The 21948-nt window shown below is 41.7% G+C and overlaps 1 protein-coding gene across 1 annotated transcript in view; it reads left to right on the forward strand.

Moving 5' to 3' along the window:
- hydin (HYDIN axonemal central pair apparatus protein) overlaps window positions 1–21948 on the forward strand; it is a 65140-nt gene that overhangs the window by 36713 nt on the left and 6479 nt on the right. Inside the window, exons 28-78 of the mRNA XM_028408739.1 lie at window positions 71–177; window positions 1409–1536; window positions 2559–2695; window positions 3047–3174; window positions 3262–3375; window positions 4140–4220; window positions 4294–4443; window positions 4524–4763; window positions 4861–4990; window positions 5060–5125; window positions 5222–5389; window positions 5475–5648; window positions 5899–6008; window positions 6330–6404; window positions 6556–6718; window positions 6808–6949; window positions 7360–7495; window positions 7621–7708; window positions 7806–7891; window positions 8022–8118; window positions 8357–8430; window positions 8529–8693; window positions 8771–8959; window positions 9037–9216; window positions 9316–9460; window positions 9603–9807; window positions 10199–10318; window positions 10403–10562; window positions 10647–10825; window positions 10908–11106; window positions 11178–11271; window positions 11635–11728; window positions 11820–11988; window positions 12272–12354; window positions 12492–12647; window positions 12973–13063; window positions 13189–13393; window positions 13486–13718; window positions 13806–13954; window positions 14066–14261; window positions 14406–14514; window positions 16823–17059; window positions 17138–17280; window positions 17545–17757; window positions 17848–17999; window positions 18128–18210; window positions 18294–18522; window positions 18654–18854; window positions 18935–19061; window positions 19173–19338; window positions 21731–21878. Coding sequence (XP_028264540.1) covers window positions 71–177; window positions 1409–1536; window positions 2559–2695; window positions 3047–3174; window positions 3262–3375; window positions 4140–4220; window positions 4294–4443; window positions 4524–4763; window positions 4861–4990; window positions 5060–5125; window positions 5222–5389; window positions 5475–5648; window positions 5899–6008; window positions 6330–6404; window positions 6556–6718; window positions 6808–6949; window positions 7360–7495; window positions 7621–7708; window positions 7806–7891; window positions 8022–8118; window positions 8357–8430; window positions 8529–8693; window positions 8771–8959; window positions 9037–9216; window positions 9316–9460; window positions 9603–9807; window positions 10199–10318; window positions 10403–10562; window positions 10647–10825; window positions 10908–11106; window positions 11178–11271; window positions 11635–11728; window positions 11820–11988; window positions 12272–12354; window positions 12492–12647; window positions 12973–13063; window positions 13189–13393; window positions 13486–13718; window positions 13806–13954; window positions 14066–14261; window positions 14406–14514; window positions 16823–17059; window positions 17138–17280; window positions 17545–17757; window positions 17848–17999; window positions 18128–18210; window positions 18294–18522; window positions 18654–18854; window positions 18935–19061; window positions 19173–19338; window positions 21731–21878 — 7414 coding nt within the window. The remainder of the gene's footprint in view (window positions 1–70; window positions 178–1408; window positions 1537–2558; window positions 2696–3046; window positions 3175–3261; window positions 3376–4139; window positions 4221–4293; window positions 4444–4523; window positions 4764–4860; window positions 4991–5059; window positions 5126–5221; window positions 5390–5474; window positions 5649–5898; window positions 6009–6329; window positions 6405–6555; window positions 6719–6807; window positions 6950–7359; window positions 7496–7620; window positions 7709–7805; window positions 7892–8021; window positions 8119–8356; window positions 8431–8528; window positions 8694–8770; window positions 8960–9036; window positions 9217–9315; window positions 9461–9602; window positions 9808–10198; window positions 10319–10402; window positions 10563–10646; window positions 10826–10907; window positions 11107–11177; window positions 11272–11634; window positions 11729–11819; window positions 11989–12271; window positions 12355–12491; window positions 12648–12972; window positions 13064–13188; window positions 13394–13485; window positions 13719–13805; window positions 13955–14065; window positions 14262–14405; window positions 14515–16822; window positions 17060–17137; window positions 17281–17544; window positions 17758–17847; window positions 18000–18127; window positions 18211–18293; window positions 18523–18653; window positions 18855–18934; window positions 19062–19172; window positions 19339–21730; window positions 21879–21948) is intronic.

The following is a 21948-nucleotide window of genomic DNA, read 5'->3' on the forward strand; positions in this document are numbered from 1 at the left end:
TGTTGACTTGTCTTTATCACATCTAAAACACAAACTCAGCCTTTTTTCCCCTGGTGTGGTTCTCTTGCAGCGGAGGAGTGCTACGGTGAGGTGGTGGAGCAGGCCTCAGCTGCTGTGGAGGCAGAAAGAGTCAGAGGAGAAGCAACAACAGCAACACAGGCTGTCTGCACATTCACAGTCAGTAATAATACAAACATTATTTATGATTTGTTCAGGATTCAATGTCAGGATTATGTTCTCATAATTAGCTGGGATAGGCTCCAGCCCCCTGTGACCCTGCACTGCAGGACAAAGCGGGTTCGGATGTATATATGTATGGATGTATGTATGTATGGATGTTCTCATAATTGGTGATTTTATCTCTAACCTGCTCCTTTCTTTTGAAATTTCTATTAGTGATGAGGGCGAGGTTCACCAGACAATAGCTTTAAACTATACTTACTAATCACTTTATGAGCTTAACTTGTTTAACTGCTCCTTAAAGCAAAATCTTATAAGCCAATCACATGACAGCAACCCTGCATTTCTACGTGCATTTATGGTGCAGACAACCTGCTAAAGTTCAAAGTGAGCATACGAATGGAGAGAAAGGTGATCTTACTGACTTTGAATGTGGCATAGTTGTTGTTCTGAGTGTTGCAGAAACTGCTGATCTACTCGGGTTTCCACATTTAAATATATGTACTGTTTACATAGAATATCTTGAAAAAAGAAAAGCAGTAGTTTATTGTTAATGCCAGGTCTCAGGGGAGAACAGACAGGTCAGACTGGTTGGAGCTGATAGAAAGGTAAATTCATGATTCACATCATGGATGTGTAGGCTACCAGGTGAACCTTGCTGAATCTGTAACACCAAGAAATAAGGCAGTTTTGAAAAAAAGGCGTCCAACCTGGTACTGGCAAGATAGCATTAGTGCCTCAAAGATCAGTCCTCATACTGCACCCCAAAGGCCATATTTTAGAAAATGTAAAACTTCACACAAACTAATATAAGTTTGCACTGCCCATTAAGACCGGATTTAGGGACAAAAAACACAGCAGAAGTTATTGTTTCTAACTTGGTATAAGGTTCCTGGTGCTTAAAATGGCTTACTTACATGTACATACAATCATTTTTTATGAAATGAAGTTTAAAAATCTGATGATGTATTTAACAACACAAATTCAATTTGGACCATCACCTAACATTTTTAAGCTACTTGTGTAAATAATGGAACTGTATAGTTGTAGGTATCAGTTTCAGTTTCAGTATTAGTTTTAGCTTGTAAAAACATCTTTTGAATTGCTAGTCTTACCTGTAAGGTCATGCTGCTTCTTCCCTGCTGATGTAACTTTTCAATACTTTCTTTACTAACTTCTGAGTGTTTCTTCACCCCCTCTATGACTTCCCTTACTTTCTTTTCTGTAGTACGAGGAACTGCTTCATATGGAAGTAGAGAGACTGTTGGTCAAAGAAAATGCTCTTGCTGTGTCTGGCATCCTGCTTGAGCTCAGAGAGCTGCAAGGTCTTCCTGTCAAGTGGCATAGACTTAGCAAGTACGTACAAACACACACATACACTTTAACAGGTGGTCTGCTTGCTGGACTAAAGTGAGAACGGTGTGAAAGTGTGCTGTGGAATTTAACCCTCATGCACTGTTTTTGTCCTTTGGCTCTCTTCCTCTCTAACATACACACACAGTGTGTAGACACACAGTTATGTGCTAAAATACTCCCTATAACTCCATATACAAGCCAGAAACTACAGTACATGAGCACAGGCCTGCAGGTAAAGGGTTAATTAATATGGTCATTAAGTTGTTAACTGTAAAAATCACAAATTTTACCTCCTACCAACAGGGTAAACCACCAACAATCAAGAATGCATGATTATTTAGTGCCATGGCTGTGCAGTCAAAAAAGTGTGGTTATAATGTAAGTCTATGGGACAAAATGGGAGAAAAAAAGAAAATCCAGTGCTGTGCAAAAACTAATAATGCAATAAAGTCAATTTTTTTACTGATGTTTGACATGACCAAGACTGTAATAAAGGTTAAAGAAAATCCAGTCCACATTCACCTTTTCTATTAAAAATGAGCCATTTTGTGTGTTTTTTTCCAATTTTCAGCACCACCCCTAAAATTGGTGATTAAAGGGTTAAAATCCTGGGGAAAAATGATTTTTTCACTACTGTTGATTAGAACTGAAGTTAATTAAAAGGTCTATGCAAAAAAATTTCAAAAAAATATTTATCTGATATATTTTTAAAACCGTTAAAGTTAGGGGAGGTTTTTGTCCCAAACAACACATAAGGGTAGTGTTTGCGAACAGTCCATGAGGGTTAAAGAGTCTTCAATAATAAAGAATAATATCTGCTGGGTATTTGTGCAAGTTGATGGCAGCATGGTGTGCATTGGCTGTTTACTCTCACTTTATGATACCATATTGTTATGTCTTGTTTACAATGATAATCAAATACTTAAGTTGCTGTACAGGGAAGAAAACTGTGTTCAAGGGATTAAAAAAGAACACATTTTTTGATTACTGCTCACTGATCTTTTTTTCTTCCACCCTCACAGGTTCCATCTCCCAGAGTATGTTCTGGATTTTGGTTTTGTCATCCTCGGCAAAGTCGTCAGTCACACTGTAAAAATCACCAACAGCGAATTAATACCTGTGTCTTTCCAAGCCATTTGCAAGCGTCTTGAAGGCACAGGTAACAAAATACCTGCGTTCATATGTTGCATCACAGAATTTTTGTTATACTAAGCCAAAAGCTTATTTTTGACAAAGCTCCTGGCATTAGTAATTTAGACTTGATTATTATATATTTAGACTTGATTATATAGACTCGTAATTATGGCTTACTACAGTGTTAGCTACCTCAAATGTGTCCCAAAACATTTGTCTTCTTGGTTATTTTGTATATTCTGTCAACAAGTGTTTCTTTTAGATTTGAATTTTCCCACAAATTCTAGGAAAAGTACTTCTGTTTCTCCTCAGCCTCCTACACTTTGAGTTTTTAAAATATATTGGAATGAGTGACTGTGTTTTTGCTCCTGCAAAGGTTTCACAGCAGAATTTGAAAGGGTGAAGAACCTGCCTCATGACGAGACTCACACTTTCACAGTCAAATTTGATCCAAGGGGAGCCAAGCTAGGAATGGGGGACACGAATGTTGTCTTACCCATCCAGGTAAACAATGGCATACACAAACATTCACATACATCTGAATTAGAATTAAATATGTGTGTTCTGAGAGGATTTTGTATTGTATTGCAGGTCACAGGTGGTCCTGTGGTGCCGGTAAGACTCTGTGCTGTGGTTACAATGCCAGCCGTCACTGTTTCCACGGAGACACTGCAGTTTGACACAGTGCATTGTGGCATGTGTCAGGTATGACAAACAGAATTATATAGTATTATGTTGCCATACAAAGCTGTCCTGTACCAAAGTGACTGAATAGTAGTGATATGTACATATATATATATATATATATTCTTCTGCACTCACAGAGGCACAAAATCATATTCCAATTAAAGAACGCATTTTTCTCACACCCTAATGTGATCAGTGTGCATAAACAGAAGAACAGGAAAGCAGGTGAAAGCTCTAAAGGTTTATCACGTGACTGCATAGTACTTTAACGAGGGGTGCTAATGAAAAAGCACTGCACTGCCTCACTGTGGTGCCCTCTCTTCATGATTGTAAAATCAAGTGAATCTCTTCTTATATATGTCTTATTCACTCAAACCATCTGATATGTGTAAAACTGCAATGCATTTTTAACTGGTACAGGTGCACATGAGGAAGGTGATAAAACAGGGAACATCTGCTAATACTGAAGTCTTGTAGATAACACTGTGCATCCCTAGTCATATAGTATGTACTACATGATACCAGGAGCTAACAAAGGTTCACCGAACTGAGGTCTTTCTTGTTTTGATAAGGCACCTGGTAGTTTTTGAACAAACTGTGGTTTCAATGCCCTTTAGAGCGTTGCATGAGGTGAGTGAAATGAATGTGTGCACAGGCTTGTTTGCAGCTTATTTGGAGAGAAGCAGATGCACCCTTGCAATATTTTTAAAATGATGGCTTTTTTATGTAGATTTATATTACTGCATTTAAATGTCTAACCTTCAGTTATCTCCAATCCTCAGATGAAGACAATACAGCTGCTAAACAATGAGTTAGTGCCTTGTTACTGGAAAATGGCTGAGGGGGTTAAACTTCTCAAAAAGGTACAAACAATTAACATCCATCCAAAAAATAGAGACTGCAGGGCATTAAGGGTTGTTGTCTTTTTCCCCTCAGGTCGATAAGTCCCTGTCTCTCTTTGAGCGTAAGAAGGTCTTGCAGGAGCCGCAGCCCCCTCCAGCGGTGTTCGAGATGGTTCCCTGCTCTGGTATGCTGTTACCTAGTGAACGGGTTAACGTCCATGTCAAGTTTAGCCCTACTGAGGGGGTAAGAGGTTCACTCATTTTAAGAAAACACTTGTTATTGTTATTAAAGATGAGGATGCTGACCAGCTGATTTTCTTTTAGTGTGCTTACAAAAGACAAATAGTGGTCCACGTGGCTGAGAGCACGCAGCAGGTGGTTGTTACAGCTGAAGGTCAAGGTGAGGAGCCTAAACTGGAGTTCAGCCCGGCCATACTGGAGCTGGGGCCGTGCTTTCCTGCCACTACTGAGGCGGAGGCCGAGGTTACAGTTAAAAACCCCTGCTCGTACCCCATCGAGTTTTACTCTCTGGAGTTTGACACAGTGTACCTCAAGGAAGAGACGGTAGCTTTTTACATTAGCTTATCATAGACATGTTTCTGGAAAAAGGTCAGTTTTTGAAAATATCTTCTCTCTCTTCTTGTTCTATCCATCCTTTCAGATCTTACGTCTCATGCAGGGTTATGATGAGAACAACATGCTGCTGCTTCCCCCAAGGACGCCTGGAGAAGGTCTTCCACAGGAACTGCTTGACTACTACAATGACTACTGCTCCAAGTCAAAAGAAGACGGTAGCTTTCTGCCTGGAATTATACACCCATAGTTTTAATGCCTGTCATAATGCTTGATCTGTGTCACAGAGGAAGACTTTGGAGAAGATGAAGATGAGAAAGAAAAGTCAAAACAAAGCCATCCAGCTGAGCAATGTGAATATTTTTTAGTTTGTTTGCAAGAGGCACATTTATGTGGTTCCTTCTTTTCTAATTCATTGTGTATTTTTAATTTTTAATTTATGTATTCAGTTTTAGACTTAGCCAGAGAAAGAGGCAGTGTCAGGCTGGGAGAGTTAGAGATGACCCCTGTTTCCAGAGTAATTGCCCGCCATATGGGTGTTGACATGTCACCTGAAGGTCTGGCTGCGCTCAACCGCAGAGGCATCGCTGTCATCGTATATGGAGCCCCACTGACAGGTAAGGAAGAAACTCATGAATGACTGTAGCCATCTTACAGGACAAAGGGTGTGTGTGTGTTTCATTCCTTTACCTGTCTTTCAAGATAAGAGCAGCACAGCAGCTACTGTGGCATGGTTCTATGGAGCAGCGTGCCTGAGTGTTGATGCTGTGGTGACAGATGTGCTCATAAATGGCACTTCACCTGTGGGCCTGAGAGCGAGGCAGCTCTATGACAGTGCTGCAGCATTGTATGCTCAGAAAAAGGCTGAGGAAGCTGGTAAGTACAGTATATACTCCTGTAGGTTGGGGATGCTTTCACTTTACCTGTCATTATGCTGTTTAACAAGATTCACTAATACATGTGATTTTACTAAGTTCCTTGTTATTAGTTGTAAATACTTTGTAATTAAAAAAAGGGTGTCTGAAGACACTGCAGAAACATATACATGTCCACCTACTTCCAGCTCAGGGTAGTGACCCCACAGAATTGAGAACTGCAGCACCTTCAGATTCACATTCACCTCCAGCTTCACTCGATACCACAGAAGGTCTGCAAAAACCCACTGAGGACAGCTGCAGTGAAAATGGCTCCATGATTCATCTGAAGACTCAAAACACACACATTGCTCTCAGTCTGGTACACTTTTGAAAAATTCTTGATTCTTTCTTTTTACATTTAACCTATAATTTAGGAATAAAGCACCTATAATAGCACACTATAATGTAATGATGTCATTGTTGATGTATCCGCACTGAGTATTAGTGAAGGTTAGTCAGCTTATCATCTGATATCTCCATTTTATTGGCTGATTACCAATTTTTTTAATATAAATTGACAGAGTAACTCCATATTTTTGCAGCTAGAGCATCAGTTTTTAATTCATGGTGCAAAAAAGTTGTTTAAAAGTGCGAATATATTGTAACTGGTAAATAGATTAAACCTATTTATCTGCTACAGGGAGGAGATGTGACCTCACTCAGCAGCCTCTTGCCCGAACAGCTACTGGTTGATATCCTGGCAGAAAGATTTCAGGTAGGCTGCCACTGTATTCTAATGGCATACTGTGTAACACAGTGCTATCGCAATTTGAGTTTGAATAAATTCTGCAATCAAGCTCATGAGTATCACTATGCATCTTTTCATGTTTCTTATCTCATTTTATCAACGCTGTTGGTCCTGCCAGTCAAGCGACTGTCACCGTGGAATAGTGATCGATGGCTTGGAATCAGTGTACACTCAGTGCACATCCAGCACGCTTCAGGTTGTTCTCAAGGCTTTTAACAACCGCAAGCACATCTACATAGTCAATTTATTTGACTCCTATGCAGCCCTGAAAGAAGCTGAAGGTAAAACCTGCACCAGCACATACTCATTCTTATTCCAGGTGTATGTACATTAGGTTTATGACAATATGTAATATGTGTATGTCATTCAGCGAACTTGCAGAAGGAGAGAGCTGACAGGGAGAAGCAGTGGCTACAGCAGCTGGATGAGGAGGGGTATGATGCTCTGCCAGAGGAGGACAAGAAGCGCATTACCCAGCAACTGACAGAGAAGCAACAGCAGCAGAAGCTCAGGTACTGACAGGAAAATACACGGATACCTTATACATTGTTGGTTTCAACATCATAAACTTGCCTAAAATAACCACAAGGTTGGCTCAAGTACCGTGGAGTGTACCATTCTATAATACCCCTTTGTTCCACAGAACGGAATAGTGAATGTAGTATTTTGCTCCCTTCTATTTCTGAATTATATTCTACATATTTGGCAACACAGACAAAAAATGAAACAAAGTTGGGCTTTTTTTGTGTAAATTGTAAAAATATTGCTCAATTGTAACTCATCATGATGGCAAACACATGTCAAGTTTCCTCATACACTGTAGAAAGAATATTGTTCACAAATCTGTCTTCTTAATAGCCATAGTTTCTGTGAGATATTAGTAAGAAAAACTGTGAAATACCTGTGTGTGTGTGTGTGTAAGGAAATGCGAGCAGCAGGAGAAGGAGCAGGAAGAAAAGAGGCAACAGAAGGAGCTGCAAAAGCAGAAAGAGGAAGGCTTGAAGAAGAAGAGTAAAAAAGGAGGCAAGGACTCTAAAGAAGTGTCCAAGAAGAAGAGCGTGTTGGATGGAAAACAGGTCATTAAATGAACCATCTCTAAAAATCTATGGTCTTTAAAGCTCACACATGCACACATTTTGTCTTGTGCATGTGATAATTGACTTTTTTTCCCCCCTCTCTCCAGTCAGGGGCATTGAATGGCCAGAGAATGTCTCCCTGTAACACTTCTAAAGAATCACTAGTGGATGCTAAAGAACAACAGCCAAATGAAGGTTCAAGCAGCTGTAAAAAAATACATTAATTATGAAACTTATTTGTAACATGAAAAATATACAGTAAGTATTTATAGATTGGTCTTTGTTTCTTCAGTGCAAAGTTCATCCAAACATACAGAAGAAACAAAAACATCAAATGCAGAACCTCCTCAACCTACAGACAAACAGGAGAAAGAGAAGGTAGGTGCATGCTGAACTCCACGGACATGATGTCTCTGTAAGAATCCTCCCAAAAAGGGGGCCCTTCTACCTACCCAAAGTGCCAGACAGTGATTGTGATTCTTTTCTTCTCTCGCCAAATATTGCACAGGATGGTCAGCAGATGTCTTCCTGCAACAACGATTCAACCCAAGACTCTTTAGTGGAAACAAAAGAGCAGCAAAACTTAAATGACCCTGCCATCAAATGTAAGTATTTATTTAATCTATATCCATACAACTATCTATATATATATATATATATATATATATATATATATATATATATATATATATATATATATATATATACACCCAATGTAAGCTTTTATAGATTTCCAAACACCAAATGGAATACTTATCAATACTTATCAAGCTCTTTCAGGACATTCATTCATTTTTAATACAGAATAAATCAAGATTGATCACTACTGATTTATTTATGCAGTGCCCCAAAAGGAGGAAGTGAAAAAAATACATATAATGTCTCCTCAACCTGTAGACAAGCTGGAGGGAGAAAATGTGAGTTTCTTACAGTTCATAGATCCATTTTATTATTGCATTATTGTCATAATAGTCTCTTTGCTGTTTCACTGACCCTGTTTTGCTCCCACATCCAGTCCAGTGTGGATGAACTGCAGGTTAAGTTCAGTAATTATGAGCAGAGTCAGGCTCAGGTGGAACATATCCTACACCACTGGGACCGGACTCTAGGCCTGTTGCTGGTCCCGCTCCCCAGTGAGGAAGCCCCATCAGCCCCAGATGACGCCACAACAGAGAAACAGGTGCGTGAGTTGCATTTGTAATAACAATGGAATTGTTTTACGCAACAACATGATTATCCATCACCCCTTGTACCCAGTCCCCTGCCGGCAAGAGGAGCAGAAAGATCAACAAGACCCTGTCACCACTGCCCAGTCAGGCAGTAGCAACGGACATAGTGTCTTCACCTGACATCATCCCTCACATTGTGCTGAAAGTGACAGGGAAAGATCATCAGAGTGCCACACAGGAGTTGCTCAAATGCAGCACCCTGCCTCCACTGGATGAGGTACAGATTTTATCACTTGTTACCGGTACAAGATTATATTTCTAATCTATTTCCTTCTCTTTTTTTGGCCTCCTTAGTTGTTGGATGATTTAGGGATAGGACCCAGCGGCCCGCCAATCCCTCCACCTACCACCTTCTCCATCGTTACTTTTCCCAAACACAGAGAGCAAGCTAACATTCAGCAGACCTGTTTCACCTTCTTGAACAATCAGGATGAGGAGAAAGAGGAGGATAAAGAGGAGGATGATCGGGCCTCAGTGGTAAATGTACGTCATTTTCCACAACAAGTCATTGTCTTGGAATCTGGATAACACACAGTACTAGCTGCAGTTGTGCTTATTTGTGTTTGCCCAAAGGAAAAAGCTGTAGCAACAGCCTCTAAAAGCCGAGGAAAGATTAGCTCTAAAGATACCACAGCGCCAAAGGACAAAGACAAAAAGAACAGAGAGAGTCAGAGGAGCAGAAAAAGACCTCCAGACAAGACAAAAGCAAAAAACACAGGCTTGCCTTCACCTTTACCTACCTCCTCCACCTCGGCTATTGACCACGAACACCAAGAAATCTTAGAGCTGAAACGCAACCAAAGGCAAGGGAAAACACACAAACACAATCACACTTGAGGTTTTGCTTTGTCATTTTGCTAATTGTGTGTTTGTTGTGCACAGTCTGACTACATGTCGCTGGGTTGTACCAGCCGGCGGTGAGGTGGTTCTGAAGATCTGGTTCTACTCAGAGACACAAGGGACATTTGAGCAGACCTTCAACTTTGAGCTAGTGGGGACACAGAGACAGTACCAGCTTGTCTGTAGAGGAATCGCTACCTATCCTACCATCTCCAAAGATTACAAGTCAGTGCTATTGTTTGATAAAGTAAAATGACTGTTATAGGGGGGCTGAAAGGCTGTTATAGGCTAGGAATGGGCAACTGCTTTTTTTGACTTTGATACAAAGAAAGGGCCACTGATTTTCCTTGAGAGGGGAGGATCCTTTTTGAGATAAATACTGATAGTATTATTATGGTGTTTATCTTTATTGATATATACTCCTTACTTTGTCAGCAATGTGAGAGACTTTTGCTGTCATTTGCTGTGTACTGTTCTGTCCATTGGAGACATAATTCATACTTTCTGTTATATTTTCTATCATGTACTCTTACACACACAACTATACTATCTTACATTTACTATAAAGTGGGTAGACTTGCTGTCTCCTAAACCTTCATATCATATGAATCCATAGGACTCTCTTTGCCTTCAGTAAGACGGCACTACAAATGAAAGAAGGGCTTCAGAAGACCTACATAATCCAACCTGGATACTTTGAGTTTGGACCTTTACTCTGTAGCAAGAGCAGAGACAGGTAAGAATGATGCCAGTGAGTGGTTTAATGTGCCTGCATCAGCCTTTGTTTTTGCATTTACCGATTCATATCCAACTTGTCTAGATACAAAGAAAATAAGTACCCAGAGAACACAGAGAAGCTGGTGATTCATAACCACTCTGGTCTGGCAGCTGAGGTCCAGTTCCGTTTCCAACATGACACTCAGGCTACCACTTACCTGCTGGACCCACCAGCCATGAGTCTTGATCCTGGACAGAAAAAGGTACCAACAGGTGCAACACCACCTGATGAATTCACACAGATAGCACGACTAACTTCACGTCTGTTCTCTCTGTTTCTCCACTAGGAACTGACAGTGTGGGCCTACCCAACGAAAGTAGGACAAATGACAGACAGTTTAGTTTGCCACATTAAAGACAATCCTGAGCTTGTGATCATCAACCTATCTTGCTGGGGTGTTCGACCAGAGCTGGAGCTGGAGCACAGGCATTTCAACTTTGATAAGATTTTGCTGCACCGAACAGGGTATGACTGTGACAAAGCACTCCCTTTATAGACTGAATCGATCAGTTGCAGTGATTGAGTCTTTTTCTTCACCTGCCCCTAGGACAGAGAGCCGTAATGTACTTATGCATAATAAGACAGCTCTGCCCGTGTCCTGGAGGCTTCAGGGTGTGGAGGAGTTGGGTGATTGCTTTATTGTGCCACAGGATCAGGGCACCATCCTACCAAACTCCTCTGCCAGTTTGACCATGTACTTCAAACCCAGGAGGCCACTTGACATCAAGAAGATAATACGTCTGGAGGTAAAAATACAGTCTGAATGGAGGTAGTCAGGGGTGAAGTTCAGAGCTAATATAGCTGTGTTTTGTTTCAGGTGTCTGATGTACAGAAGATTCTGGGAGTTGTGCACACTGAAAACATTCAGGTTACCGCTGAATGCTACGATATAGCTCTGGATATCACACCAGGTGCAAACTCTAACAACAGCTTGTGGGAAGAATGATTTAGGCCTTCAAAGCCTTTTAAGTGTACCAACTTACATTTGGACCATCAAAGCTGCCAACCTCAGCATATTGTTGATGCTAGCAAAGTGCTTCTCTTGTATTCTATGTCCAGAAAGGCACAACAATCATTAAGTATTTTTTAATGCTCTTCATACTAAAGTTTTATACTGTATATTACAATTTTACTAGCACAGACGACAGTATAACTCAGGCACAGGGGGACTTCTTAATGTTAATGTTTATGGTTGGCATCGCAAAAATATATACATTTTAAAAATGGTTAGAATGTTTGCAGCCTGTTATATACTAAACTGTTATATACTCCAGGTGGCTGTCTAGACTTTGGAACCGTCAGAGTCTTCGAAGAGGTCGGACAGTCTTTGAAACTGAAGAACAGAGGAAAATACCCAGTAGCTTATAAGTGAGATTCTTATAACTTCTAGTTGAGCCATGAAATGATTTAAAAATAATCATTTGGCCATTATTCATCGTTTTTCTTCTTTCTTCACAAGGTTTAGCCTCCAGCAGACTGACCTAACCCAGCCAAAGCTACAGTCCATGTTCACAGTGTCCCCTGAAGGTGGTACTCTAATGCCCAAAGAGAAATCCACAACAGTGCATGTCCTCTGCAGACCCACTACGGAATTATTAATCAAAGAGCAGCCTTTCCTGCAATGCCAGGTCCGAGCAATACAATGGTCTTTATTATCGCTAAAGCAAGAAAATATATATTTATGTAATAATGTCAGAATGGTTATTAAGATGGCTTTCTAAACAACAGTTTGCGGTACTATTAACCTTGCTTGTGATTGTGGTATGACCCCCACACTGACTCATTTGCCCAAGGGAAAGTGAATTAGACATGGCCATGTAATAATAAAGAAGATACAGCAAGAAGACCCACCAACATTGGAGGGTTATGTGAATATTTACAAACTAGACTAACTAACCTGATTTTCTTCAGATGATTGAGCCCAGCATTGGGAATGGAGGACAAACTATAGCAAAATTAGACATCAAGGTTTCTGTCCAGGCGGTTTACTCCAGGTAATATACAAGTAGTATATATATATATATATATATATATATATATATATATATATATATATATAGATATATATATATATATATATCACTTACCATGTTGTTGTTCATTTGAGACACAAATTGTGTTGCCTCTGTAGATACAAGATCACACCAGCTTATGACATCAACTTTGGTCCAGTCGTCAATGGCTGCAAGAAAACCCAGAGCTTTACCATCGAAAACAGTGGAGTCTATGAGACGTCTTTCACCATCTCCCGCTTGAGCACAGACCCACTGTTAGAGAAAAGGCCGGGGTAGGAGAAAAACACACACTCACAAATATTTACCATATACACGTGGTGCCTAATACTGAATCTAGAAATATTTGTTGTGTGTGTTTTAATATTGACCAAAAAAGCTGTGGATTTGTTGCTTTAATTTCATCAACTGCAGTGTGGCCTGGGACTGCTCTTGTAAAGCATACAGGACCTGACTCTGTTTCTGTCCTTCATATGACCTCTCCCACCATGTACTGACCTGCTGTCCAGTGTCTGGAAATGACAAGTTCAGACTGTGTGTTTGTTTAAAGCTCAAAAAATCATAAATGCATCCCTTATTTTCTTTGTATTCTTTTCTCAGGGTTCCTGAAGAGAATCCTTCAGGGAGACCAGCTGGTGCCAATGCCAAATTAAGACGAGAGTCTGTCCAGAAGGACGTGCATATTGCACAGGTGAGAGACTACTGGTGAACCTGATAGCAGTGTTTCTTTCTGTCCTCAGTCTGGTGTTAATACACAGGGGCAGAAATTGATTGTCATCTCTACCTCTCCTCTTTCACCATCTCTGTCTCTTTCAGAATCGCCTCACTGTGGGGGTCTTTTCAGTGTTTCCATGCACCGGCACCCTACAGCCAGGATGTCAGCAGCTAGTGACGGTTGAGTGTGTAGCCGAACAGCTAGGTACTTGGAACCAAGATTTGCTGATTCACATTAATGGCCGCAATCCTTCAGATCATCCTGATGGCATACCATACAGATTACTGGCTGAAGTGTGCAAGCCAGGTGAGAGGCCTAAAATCTCTGATGGCACCACATTTTAGATTTGACCCGGCGTTATTCCTCTCACTATTTTTTGTTTCTTCCTTCATTCCCAGGCATATTGACAGACATAGCCTCCATCTTCGAGGAACACCATCTTTGTCACACCAGCAGCCAGCTCTCCTCTGAGGAGTTTTGCAGTGCCGAAAGCATTTTTGTCCTTGATGAGAACAAGTTTATTTTCAACAAAGTGCTGGTGGGGCAAACTGCTCAGGCTCGATTTAAACTCAGTAACAACAGCAAGGTCCCCTGCATGCTCAGCATGGCCATCAGATATGGAGGCGCTAAGGTAAAGTATTTAAAGCCACAATTGATCCAGGACTATCACTGACTGCAGATAGAAGCTGAGTCATGAATATGATGTGTTTTCTTATAGATGGCGCAGAACATTGAAGTTTTTGATTTGCCCTCAACAACTCTGTCCATTCCCAGCCAGTCACATGCTTTTGCTGTGGTCAACTTCACTCCTCAGACAATGCAGCTTTACAGGGCTGTCTTCGAGGCCACAGTGGATGGAAGCAGCAAGTAAATAAGTGCACCATGCTGAATGCTGATTTGTTGTTTATTTTTTATAACGTGTGTACGCTAATAGTCTTGTTGACTATTGCCCAGGTTACTTTCCACCACTGGACACAGAATGACACCCACACCTAACGTCAAGGTGCTGGAGTTTAAACTAATGGGAGAGGGCACACTGCCCAGTGTTTGTGTGGTGCGTCCAGTTCTCAGAGACAGCGGAGGAAGCCCAGTCCTGCAGTTTAGACGGGCATCGGTTGGGCGTAGACATACCCTCCCTCTGGTGCTACAAAATGATGGAAATGTTACAGCACAGGTGAGAGAAGACAGTTAACATTCCTCATCAAATTCCACATATCATTGTTTTTCATTAGTTTTTTTTTTTTTCAATGTTGTTAATGCCCATATAACACAGATAATACCGGGTAAACCGGTACTGTTTTTTTTTTATAATGTTTAGGTCCAGATTGACATGCTGGATAAACATGGTGTGTTCACACTTAAAGCTGCTCCTGGCAACACATGCAGCTCCATCCAGACCACAGAGCTTGAGGGCTCTGCTTCCTCAGGTAAATATGTGATATTCTCTTCCCTTTCACATTGTTCCGTTTACTCAGTGGAATACTCAATACAACAACAATTAAAACATGACAGCTTTTGGGGTGGGCATAATCTGTTCCAGTGCAGGCTGGACCTAACCTGTTTGGGTAAGCTAAAAACAAGTATGTGTGCACATGAATACTGAAATATATTCAAGAATGATGAAAAGAAAGATGATGAGTACAGGAAAGTAGTCAGTGACTTGATGAGTACAGGAATGTAGTCAGTGACTTTGTTACCTGGAGTCAGATGAACCTTCTCCAGCTTAAACTCCTCAAAGACTAAGGAGCTGGTCATTGACTTCAGGAAGTCCAGCCCACAACCTCGCCCAGTGACCATCAGGGATGACAAGGTGGAAATTGTAGGCAACTACAAGTACCTTGGGTTGTGGCTGGACAACAAGCTGGATTGGACATGCTGTACAGATCACCTGTACAAGAAGGGACAGAGCCGTCTGTACTTCCTGCAAAGACTGGGAACCTTTTGTGTTGATGAAGATTCTCAGTCATCCAGGTCATCGTACGTAGAGAAGATTGAAGCAAGGCGTCTGGACTTGTAGAGTTTTCTAGAAGACGTTTCGCTGCTCATCCAAGCAGCTTCATCAGTTCTAAACTGTTTGGTGGGGAAACATGGTTTATATGTGGTTACAGACCTATGTGGGTGGGTCTGGGTAAAAACTTAAAAACTGAAAAAACAATAGCACTAAATGTTTCCATACTTACCTGTGATGTTCTGGCTGACTGGGCCAGGTGTGTCTAACGACTGGCTAACGACTATGACAATGGACTGGTTGACAGCCCTTTGTTCTTACTGTGAGTATGTGCAAACTTCCTGGGAATGGATGGAATCACTGCATTATATGTGGTAGAAAGATGATGTCTGAGGCCACCACCTCTGTTAAGGGAAGGTTTTTCCAGCTTAACATAGATGGCTTCCTTGACTCCTCTTTCATACCACCTTTCCTCTCTGTCTAAAATGTGAACATTGTTGTCCTCAAAGGAGTGTCCTTTGTCTTTGAGGTGGAGGTGAACAGCTGAGTCTTGTCCTGAGGAGGTGGCTCTCCTGTGCTGAGCCATTCTTCTGTGGAGTGGTTGTTTAGTTTCTCCAATGTACAGATCAGAGCATTCCTCACTGCACTGGACTGCATATATCACATTGCTGTGTTTCTCCCTGGGAATCTTATCCTTCGGGTGAACCAGTTTCTGTCTCAGTGTTGTCATGGGTTTGAAATGGACCGGGATGTCATGGTTGTTGAAGATCCTGCGGAGTTTCTCTGATACTCCTGACACATATGGAATGGCAATGTTCTTTCTCCGCCTGGTGTTGTCCTTCTTCTTGTTGTTGGGGGGTCTTGTTTTTGTGGCTTTGATGAGTGCCCACTTCGGGTAGCCACATGTTTGCAGGGCCTTCCTGATGTGGTGTTGCTCCTTCTTCTTCCCCTCTGAGCTGGTTGGTACAGTTTGTGCTCTGTGCTGCAGGGTCCTGATGACTCCCAGTTTGTGTTCCAGTGGGTGGTGTGAATCAAACAACAGGTACTGGTCCGTGTGTGTGGGTTTCCTGTACACTTCCACATTGAGGCTCCTGTCCTCCTCAATATGTACTGTGCAGTCCAAGAAGGCCAGATTGTTATCCTTGGTGTCCTCCCGAGTGAACTTGATGTTGTCATCCACTTGTCTGCTAGGGGGGTAACATGAACAAAAGGTGTGCTTACAGGCTGGACAAACTTATCAGGCGGGCCGGCTCTGTGGTTGGCAGGAAGCTGGACGCCCTAGTGACAGTGGTAGAGAGGAGAACACTAAGAAAACTTCTGGCCATTGTGGACGATGCCAGTCATCCTCTGCACACTGTCATCAGTGCTCAGAGGAGCCTAAACAGTAACAGGCTGCTCTTCCCCAAGAGCAGGACCAACAGACTCAGAGACTCCTTTATCCCCAGAGCCATCAAACTTCAAAACTCTGCTTTTGGCAGGAGGGGTAGAATAAAGGAGAAGGAGGAAGGAGTACACACACACGCCTGACACACACACTTGCAATAATTTATATGTGCAATAACTCATCTGTGTATCAATAGCTATGCTGGTGTGCAATGTTTGTATATAATTCCTCTCATCTTTTTTTTTTTATTATGCTATATTCTATTTTATTCTATTTAATTCTTGCTCTGACTGTTGTATTGCTGCTGGTACCCGAATTGAGGGACCTTCCTGAAGGGATTAATAAAGTATATTCTATTCTATTATATTCTAAGAATGTCCCTGTTCCGTTCTGTCTTTTACAGAGCATCAGTTCGTGCACAGAGCCATCCTAACGCTGCATGATAACCAGCAGGTGGAGTTGGAGGTCAGCTTCTGTTCTGACAAACCCCTGAGAGTCAACGCAAAGATTTCACTGCAGGTGGAGGGCAACCATTATAGCAATACCACAATACAAGTCAAGGGAGAGGCATACCAGGAAATTGTCTCTCTTCTAAACATCAGCAGGTCATCACAGGAAATTGAGGATGAGGAAAATGAAGGTACTGAGGAAAAGGTCAGGAATGGGAGTGATAGGAATGGAAAGGAATAGCAGTAATTCATCTGTATTTCTCACTCAGGAAATTATGAGGTGCTGAATTTTGGTGACTGTCATGTGGGCTGTTCATACCAAGAGAGCTTTACCATGGCGAACCACAGCAGCAGCCAGGCAGTGAAGTTTGAGTGGTCTCCAAGTGGACCCAACATTGCCTTTTCACCGAAGGTAAAGCAACAAAGGAAGGAATGGTGGTTACATTTCTTGTTTTTATCATTGACCACCCTATACACAGTCCCTCATAGTATACACCCATTCTCTAAACTGCATATAACATTCTCTAAATGCTCCTGGTTGTGCATCCAGAAGCATCCGGGGTGGAGACAAATGTAATCTTTAAAAAAGACCTCAGTAGGCTGTAGGTTGCATATTTTGGTGGTCATTAGATCAGACGTTTTGTGGGAAAGTGTGACTGTATTTTTTCTTATACAGGTGGGGCACCTTCATGCTGGTTGTTCTAAGGAGGTGACTGTCACCTTCACCTCCACTCAGCCTGTGACTCTCACCAGCAAGTCAATGAAGTGTAAGATTTGTGTGGTGGAGTTCCAGCAGCCGTCCGATCAAGTGGCAGACTGGGATGACCGGAAGAGGACAGTACAATGGCTGAGTTCTTCAAAGCTGGATTCAGAAGGATTGCAACAGCTTGTGCAGAATAAGGTACAGGTCATGTTAAAGAGGATGATGCACTGTGAAAGGAACTGTTCATTCATGTGTGTGTGCCTGAAGGTGATAAAGACAGACCCAGAGCCCCCTTGCACTGTGGTTGAGGGCTCTCAGTGGGAGTTGGAGTTGCGTGTCAGTGGAGTTTGTGACTATGTGAAGTTCAGCTGTGATACTGACACCATCCACTTCAAAGATACCATGCTATACCAAAGCAGGCTGCATCAGTAAGTCACACTTTTTACTCACCTGGCCATCAAGACAATGGTTTGCACTCTAAAAATCTTTAGATTTGTGAGTTGTCTATGTAAGTGATCTTACATAGACAATTGTTTGTGTCTGTGTGTGCACACAGTGTGAATATAGTGAATAAAGGCAATGTGAAAGTGGAATTCTCCTGGAGCGTTCTAATGGATCCAATCAGCAATACTGTCCACGGTAACCAAAGAAACAACAGAAACATTTATGTATATTTAGCTCATTCTTTCCATGTACTTTAAAAGATGTGTTGTTTATAACAGATGGGACCTCCACCTCCCGACCTAGCAGCAAGTCAGCAGGAACGCTAACTGTAGCCCGTCCTACCACTGCTCTGGCCAGTGTGATGAATCTTCTGGCAGGAAACCTTGAGCTGCCTTCTTTCAGTGTTGAGCCCAACTTAGGGGTCATAAACCCAGGTGCCACACAGAGCTTCAGCGTTCGCTTTTCACCGCTGGAAGTGGCCCAGTTTCAGGGCAGGCTGTGCTGCAGGTAAAAGTGACATACTAATATTGTTAAATCTGCCTATGTTCAGACTGCCAGGTTAAAGCCATTTTTCCTGATGATGGCATGTAAATCTGATTTCTGGGTTTGTTTAAATGTTTACATATTCTCTCCTCCAGTATCCCAAACCTGCTGGATGGCTATCAGGCCCCATGTATTTTGACGTGTGGCCGCTGTCTGTTACCTCATTGTCACTTTGACTTGAAGGACTCAGATTACATCAGTGGGGGCCGCCGCAGCCTTAAATTCAGAGCCCCTCTGGATCCAAACACTAGAGTTTTGGAGTTCAATGGCATTGGCGTCTCGGCTCCATCAACAAGGTAAAGAACAGAGAGAGGATGAGCTTTTTAGCTCCATCACTATTAGCCCTAATTCTTTGTATTCTTGATTTGCTCTGCAGGTGTTTCACTGTGCTGAACCCAACCAGTAAACTCTACTCATTCAAATGGATTTGTGAAGACAGAGAAAGCAGCCAGTTCTGCTGTCTCACCCCATCTGGTACCATCCAACCTGGGAAGAAAGTAGAAGTGAGAACAATAATATCCTAAAAACGTTTTCTTCTTTTCTTCAGTTTCCTACACACAATAGTCACTTTATTCCCACTCTTCTCCCCCTGTTACTTTTCATTTTGCCTGCAGATGTGTTTTGAATACACAGCTGAGCAGATTGATACGGTGGAGTCGTTCTGGAGCTTTGTGATTGAGTCTCTGTCACTGTCCATTTGCTTCCTGTTTGTGGGCACCAGCAGAGAACCGCATGTCTACCTCGAAAGACCTCACCTAGACTTTGGAGAACTGCTTCTTGGTATGTGATACAGAGACATACCACTTATTATACACAATGGTATGTCTATGGTTAAGACTAAGCCTACAAACGACTTGTGGGTTTGATATGCAAGCTTTTTAAGGAGGAAGGACACCAAATCATTTGATTTGATTTGATTTGATCATTTGATTGTACTTGCATGCACCATGCATACAGTTCTGTTAGTAATATAACCAAAAATGGAGTCACTTCATCCTAGTCACTTTATTCTTTATCTCACTTGCAGTTACTCTAGAAATAATCCCCTTACAATTAAGATTCTGTAAATAAACATTTTTATTATTAGTATGCATGTTTCAGCATAACTAGCCATGACTGACCTACCTGTGACCAGTGGTCATGTGACCAAAATTCAGAGTTTTTGATATACCATACCCAAAATAAAAATGCAAAATCGCATCACTGGCTGATCCACTTTAAGTGGAAATTCCACATTGTTAGGCTGTAAGAACAAGCTCCAATTGTGGACGTCGGGCCCTCATACCACTCTCATGGAGTCTGTTTCTGACAGGTTGAGCAGAAACATGCATATTAGTGGCCTGCTGGAGGTTATGTTGCAGGGCTCTGGCAGTGCTCCTCCTGCTCCTCCTTGTACAAAGGAGGAGGTAGCGGTCCTGCTGCTAGGTTGTTGCCCTCTGTTATGGAAAGTAAATCTTCTGGATCCTTTCGTTCATCTTCCCCAGTTCTTTGATTAAGAAGAAGTTGACAATATCTGGTCTCAAAATTACAATTTATTCTAACAGTAAAGAAGCAAATTCTGAGTCACACAAACAGAGATCTCTGTGGTTGCCTGGCCTCACAGCCAGAGAACAACATGCCATTCTTTTGGAAACACCTTTTATCCTATCTTGAGATCCCATAAAATCATGTCCTTCCCTAACTCTACACCAATGGGGTCAGGTCAACTGATATTTAGTTTACCTTATTTGGTAATGGTTAAACCTGAGAGTCAGGAGAAAACAGAAAGGAAATAGCAGGGGGTCCCATTTTGTCAATCGTAAACCTAAGTTGAAGATAAGTTCTCCACGAGAATGATCACTGTCCCATACAAGTGACTTTATGACGCCCCATAAAAGCTTACACCTCTTCCCCATGTAAGTTCACTTTATGTCCTAAAATCTCGTAGGCTGTGGGTCAGATCTGGAGGTGACCAGGAAGACAAACTCACAGGAAGGGTGGGTCGTAAAATGGGGTCATGGAGATGAACACATTCTTTCAATCAAGATCTGGATTTACAACCTTAGCTTGATATCAACCAGAGCTGTCTCCAAAGAGCAGACAACAGCTAACAGAGGAAATGAATTACAAAAGTCTATGAGAAGTAGGGAAATTACACACTTCTCAATACATTCAGTATACCTGTCTTCCTTTGATCTTCTGTAAAACTTAACACATAAGTACTCATAAAACACATTACAGTAATATGCATACAGAAATGAAAACTTCATGTTAGGGACACACTTCTAGATATGTGGACCCACACAACATAATAACATCATGCAAAATAAAATCTTTCACCTAACACCTCCTACGGCCCTGGTGTACTGGCCTGTCTCCTGGTATCTCCTCCATGCTCTGGACACTGTGCTGACAGACACAGCAAACCTTCTTGCTACAGCTGTCATTGATGTGCCATCCTGGATGAGCTGCATTACCTGAGCAACTTGTGTGGGTTGTAGACACCGCCTCATGCTACCTCTAGGGCTGAGAGCACTGACAAAATGCAAAAGTGATCAAACATCAGGCAGAAAAGATGAGAACAGAGACTGTGGTCTGCACCTGCAGAACCTCTCCTTTATAGGGGTTGACTTAATAATTGCCTCTCATTTCCACCTGTTGTCTGTTCCGTTTGCACAACAGCAACTAAAATTGATTCACAATCAGTGTTGCTTCCTAACTGGACAGGCTGATTTCACATAAGTGTGACTGACTTAGAGTTACATTGTGTTCTATAAGTGTTCCCTTTATTTTTAGGAGTGTACATATTATTCAACAACTATATCATGTAAGCATTAGGTACTGCTGCTTAATAGCACAGATTAAAAAATACAATTCACTTCGTTAAAATAAAACAAGTACTCTGGGACTTACAACACAGCTTTCCTATTTTTAGCTCCATGGCTGAAATGTGAAACATAGTTTTGCAATAGATAATGAAACTGTTGAAAGTGTCACCATTTATTCATATAAAGGAGTCGTTCTTTACAACTGAGAGTTCAATTTACCCTCTCTCCTGAACAACATAACTTATAGTATGATTTTATTCTTATGTAAATGAGGAAGTGAAGCAAAATTGGAATGGTTTATTCCACTCATGCACTCATGTAAGCAAGCAGCACAGACAATTGTGTGTGTATTTGTGTGTGTGTAGGTCGTAAAGTGGAGCAGACAGTCAATCTTGTAAACAGAGAAGAGGAGCCTTTTCACTACGTCGTGCTGCCGTCATCTCTTGTCTGTGAAGACCAGCAGTCGAGCCTTGTTGTGCAGCCCATGACTGGCACGGTGGCTCCCAATGACAGGTAATAAAACTACACTTAACACAGTTAAACGAGGCAGTTTACAGCATATAGTACCTAGTCACAGAAAGCG

Source organism: Parambassis ranga, chromosome 6, assembly GCF_900634625.1.
Source record: "Parambassis ranga chromosome 6, fParRan2.1, whole genome shotgun sequence".
NCBI classification, from domain to species: Eukaryota; Metazoa; Chordata; class Actinopteri; family Ambassidae; genus Parambassis; species Parambassis ranga.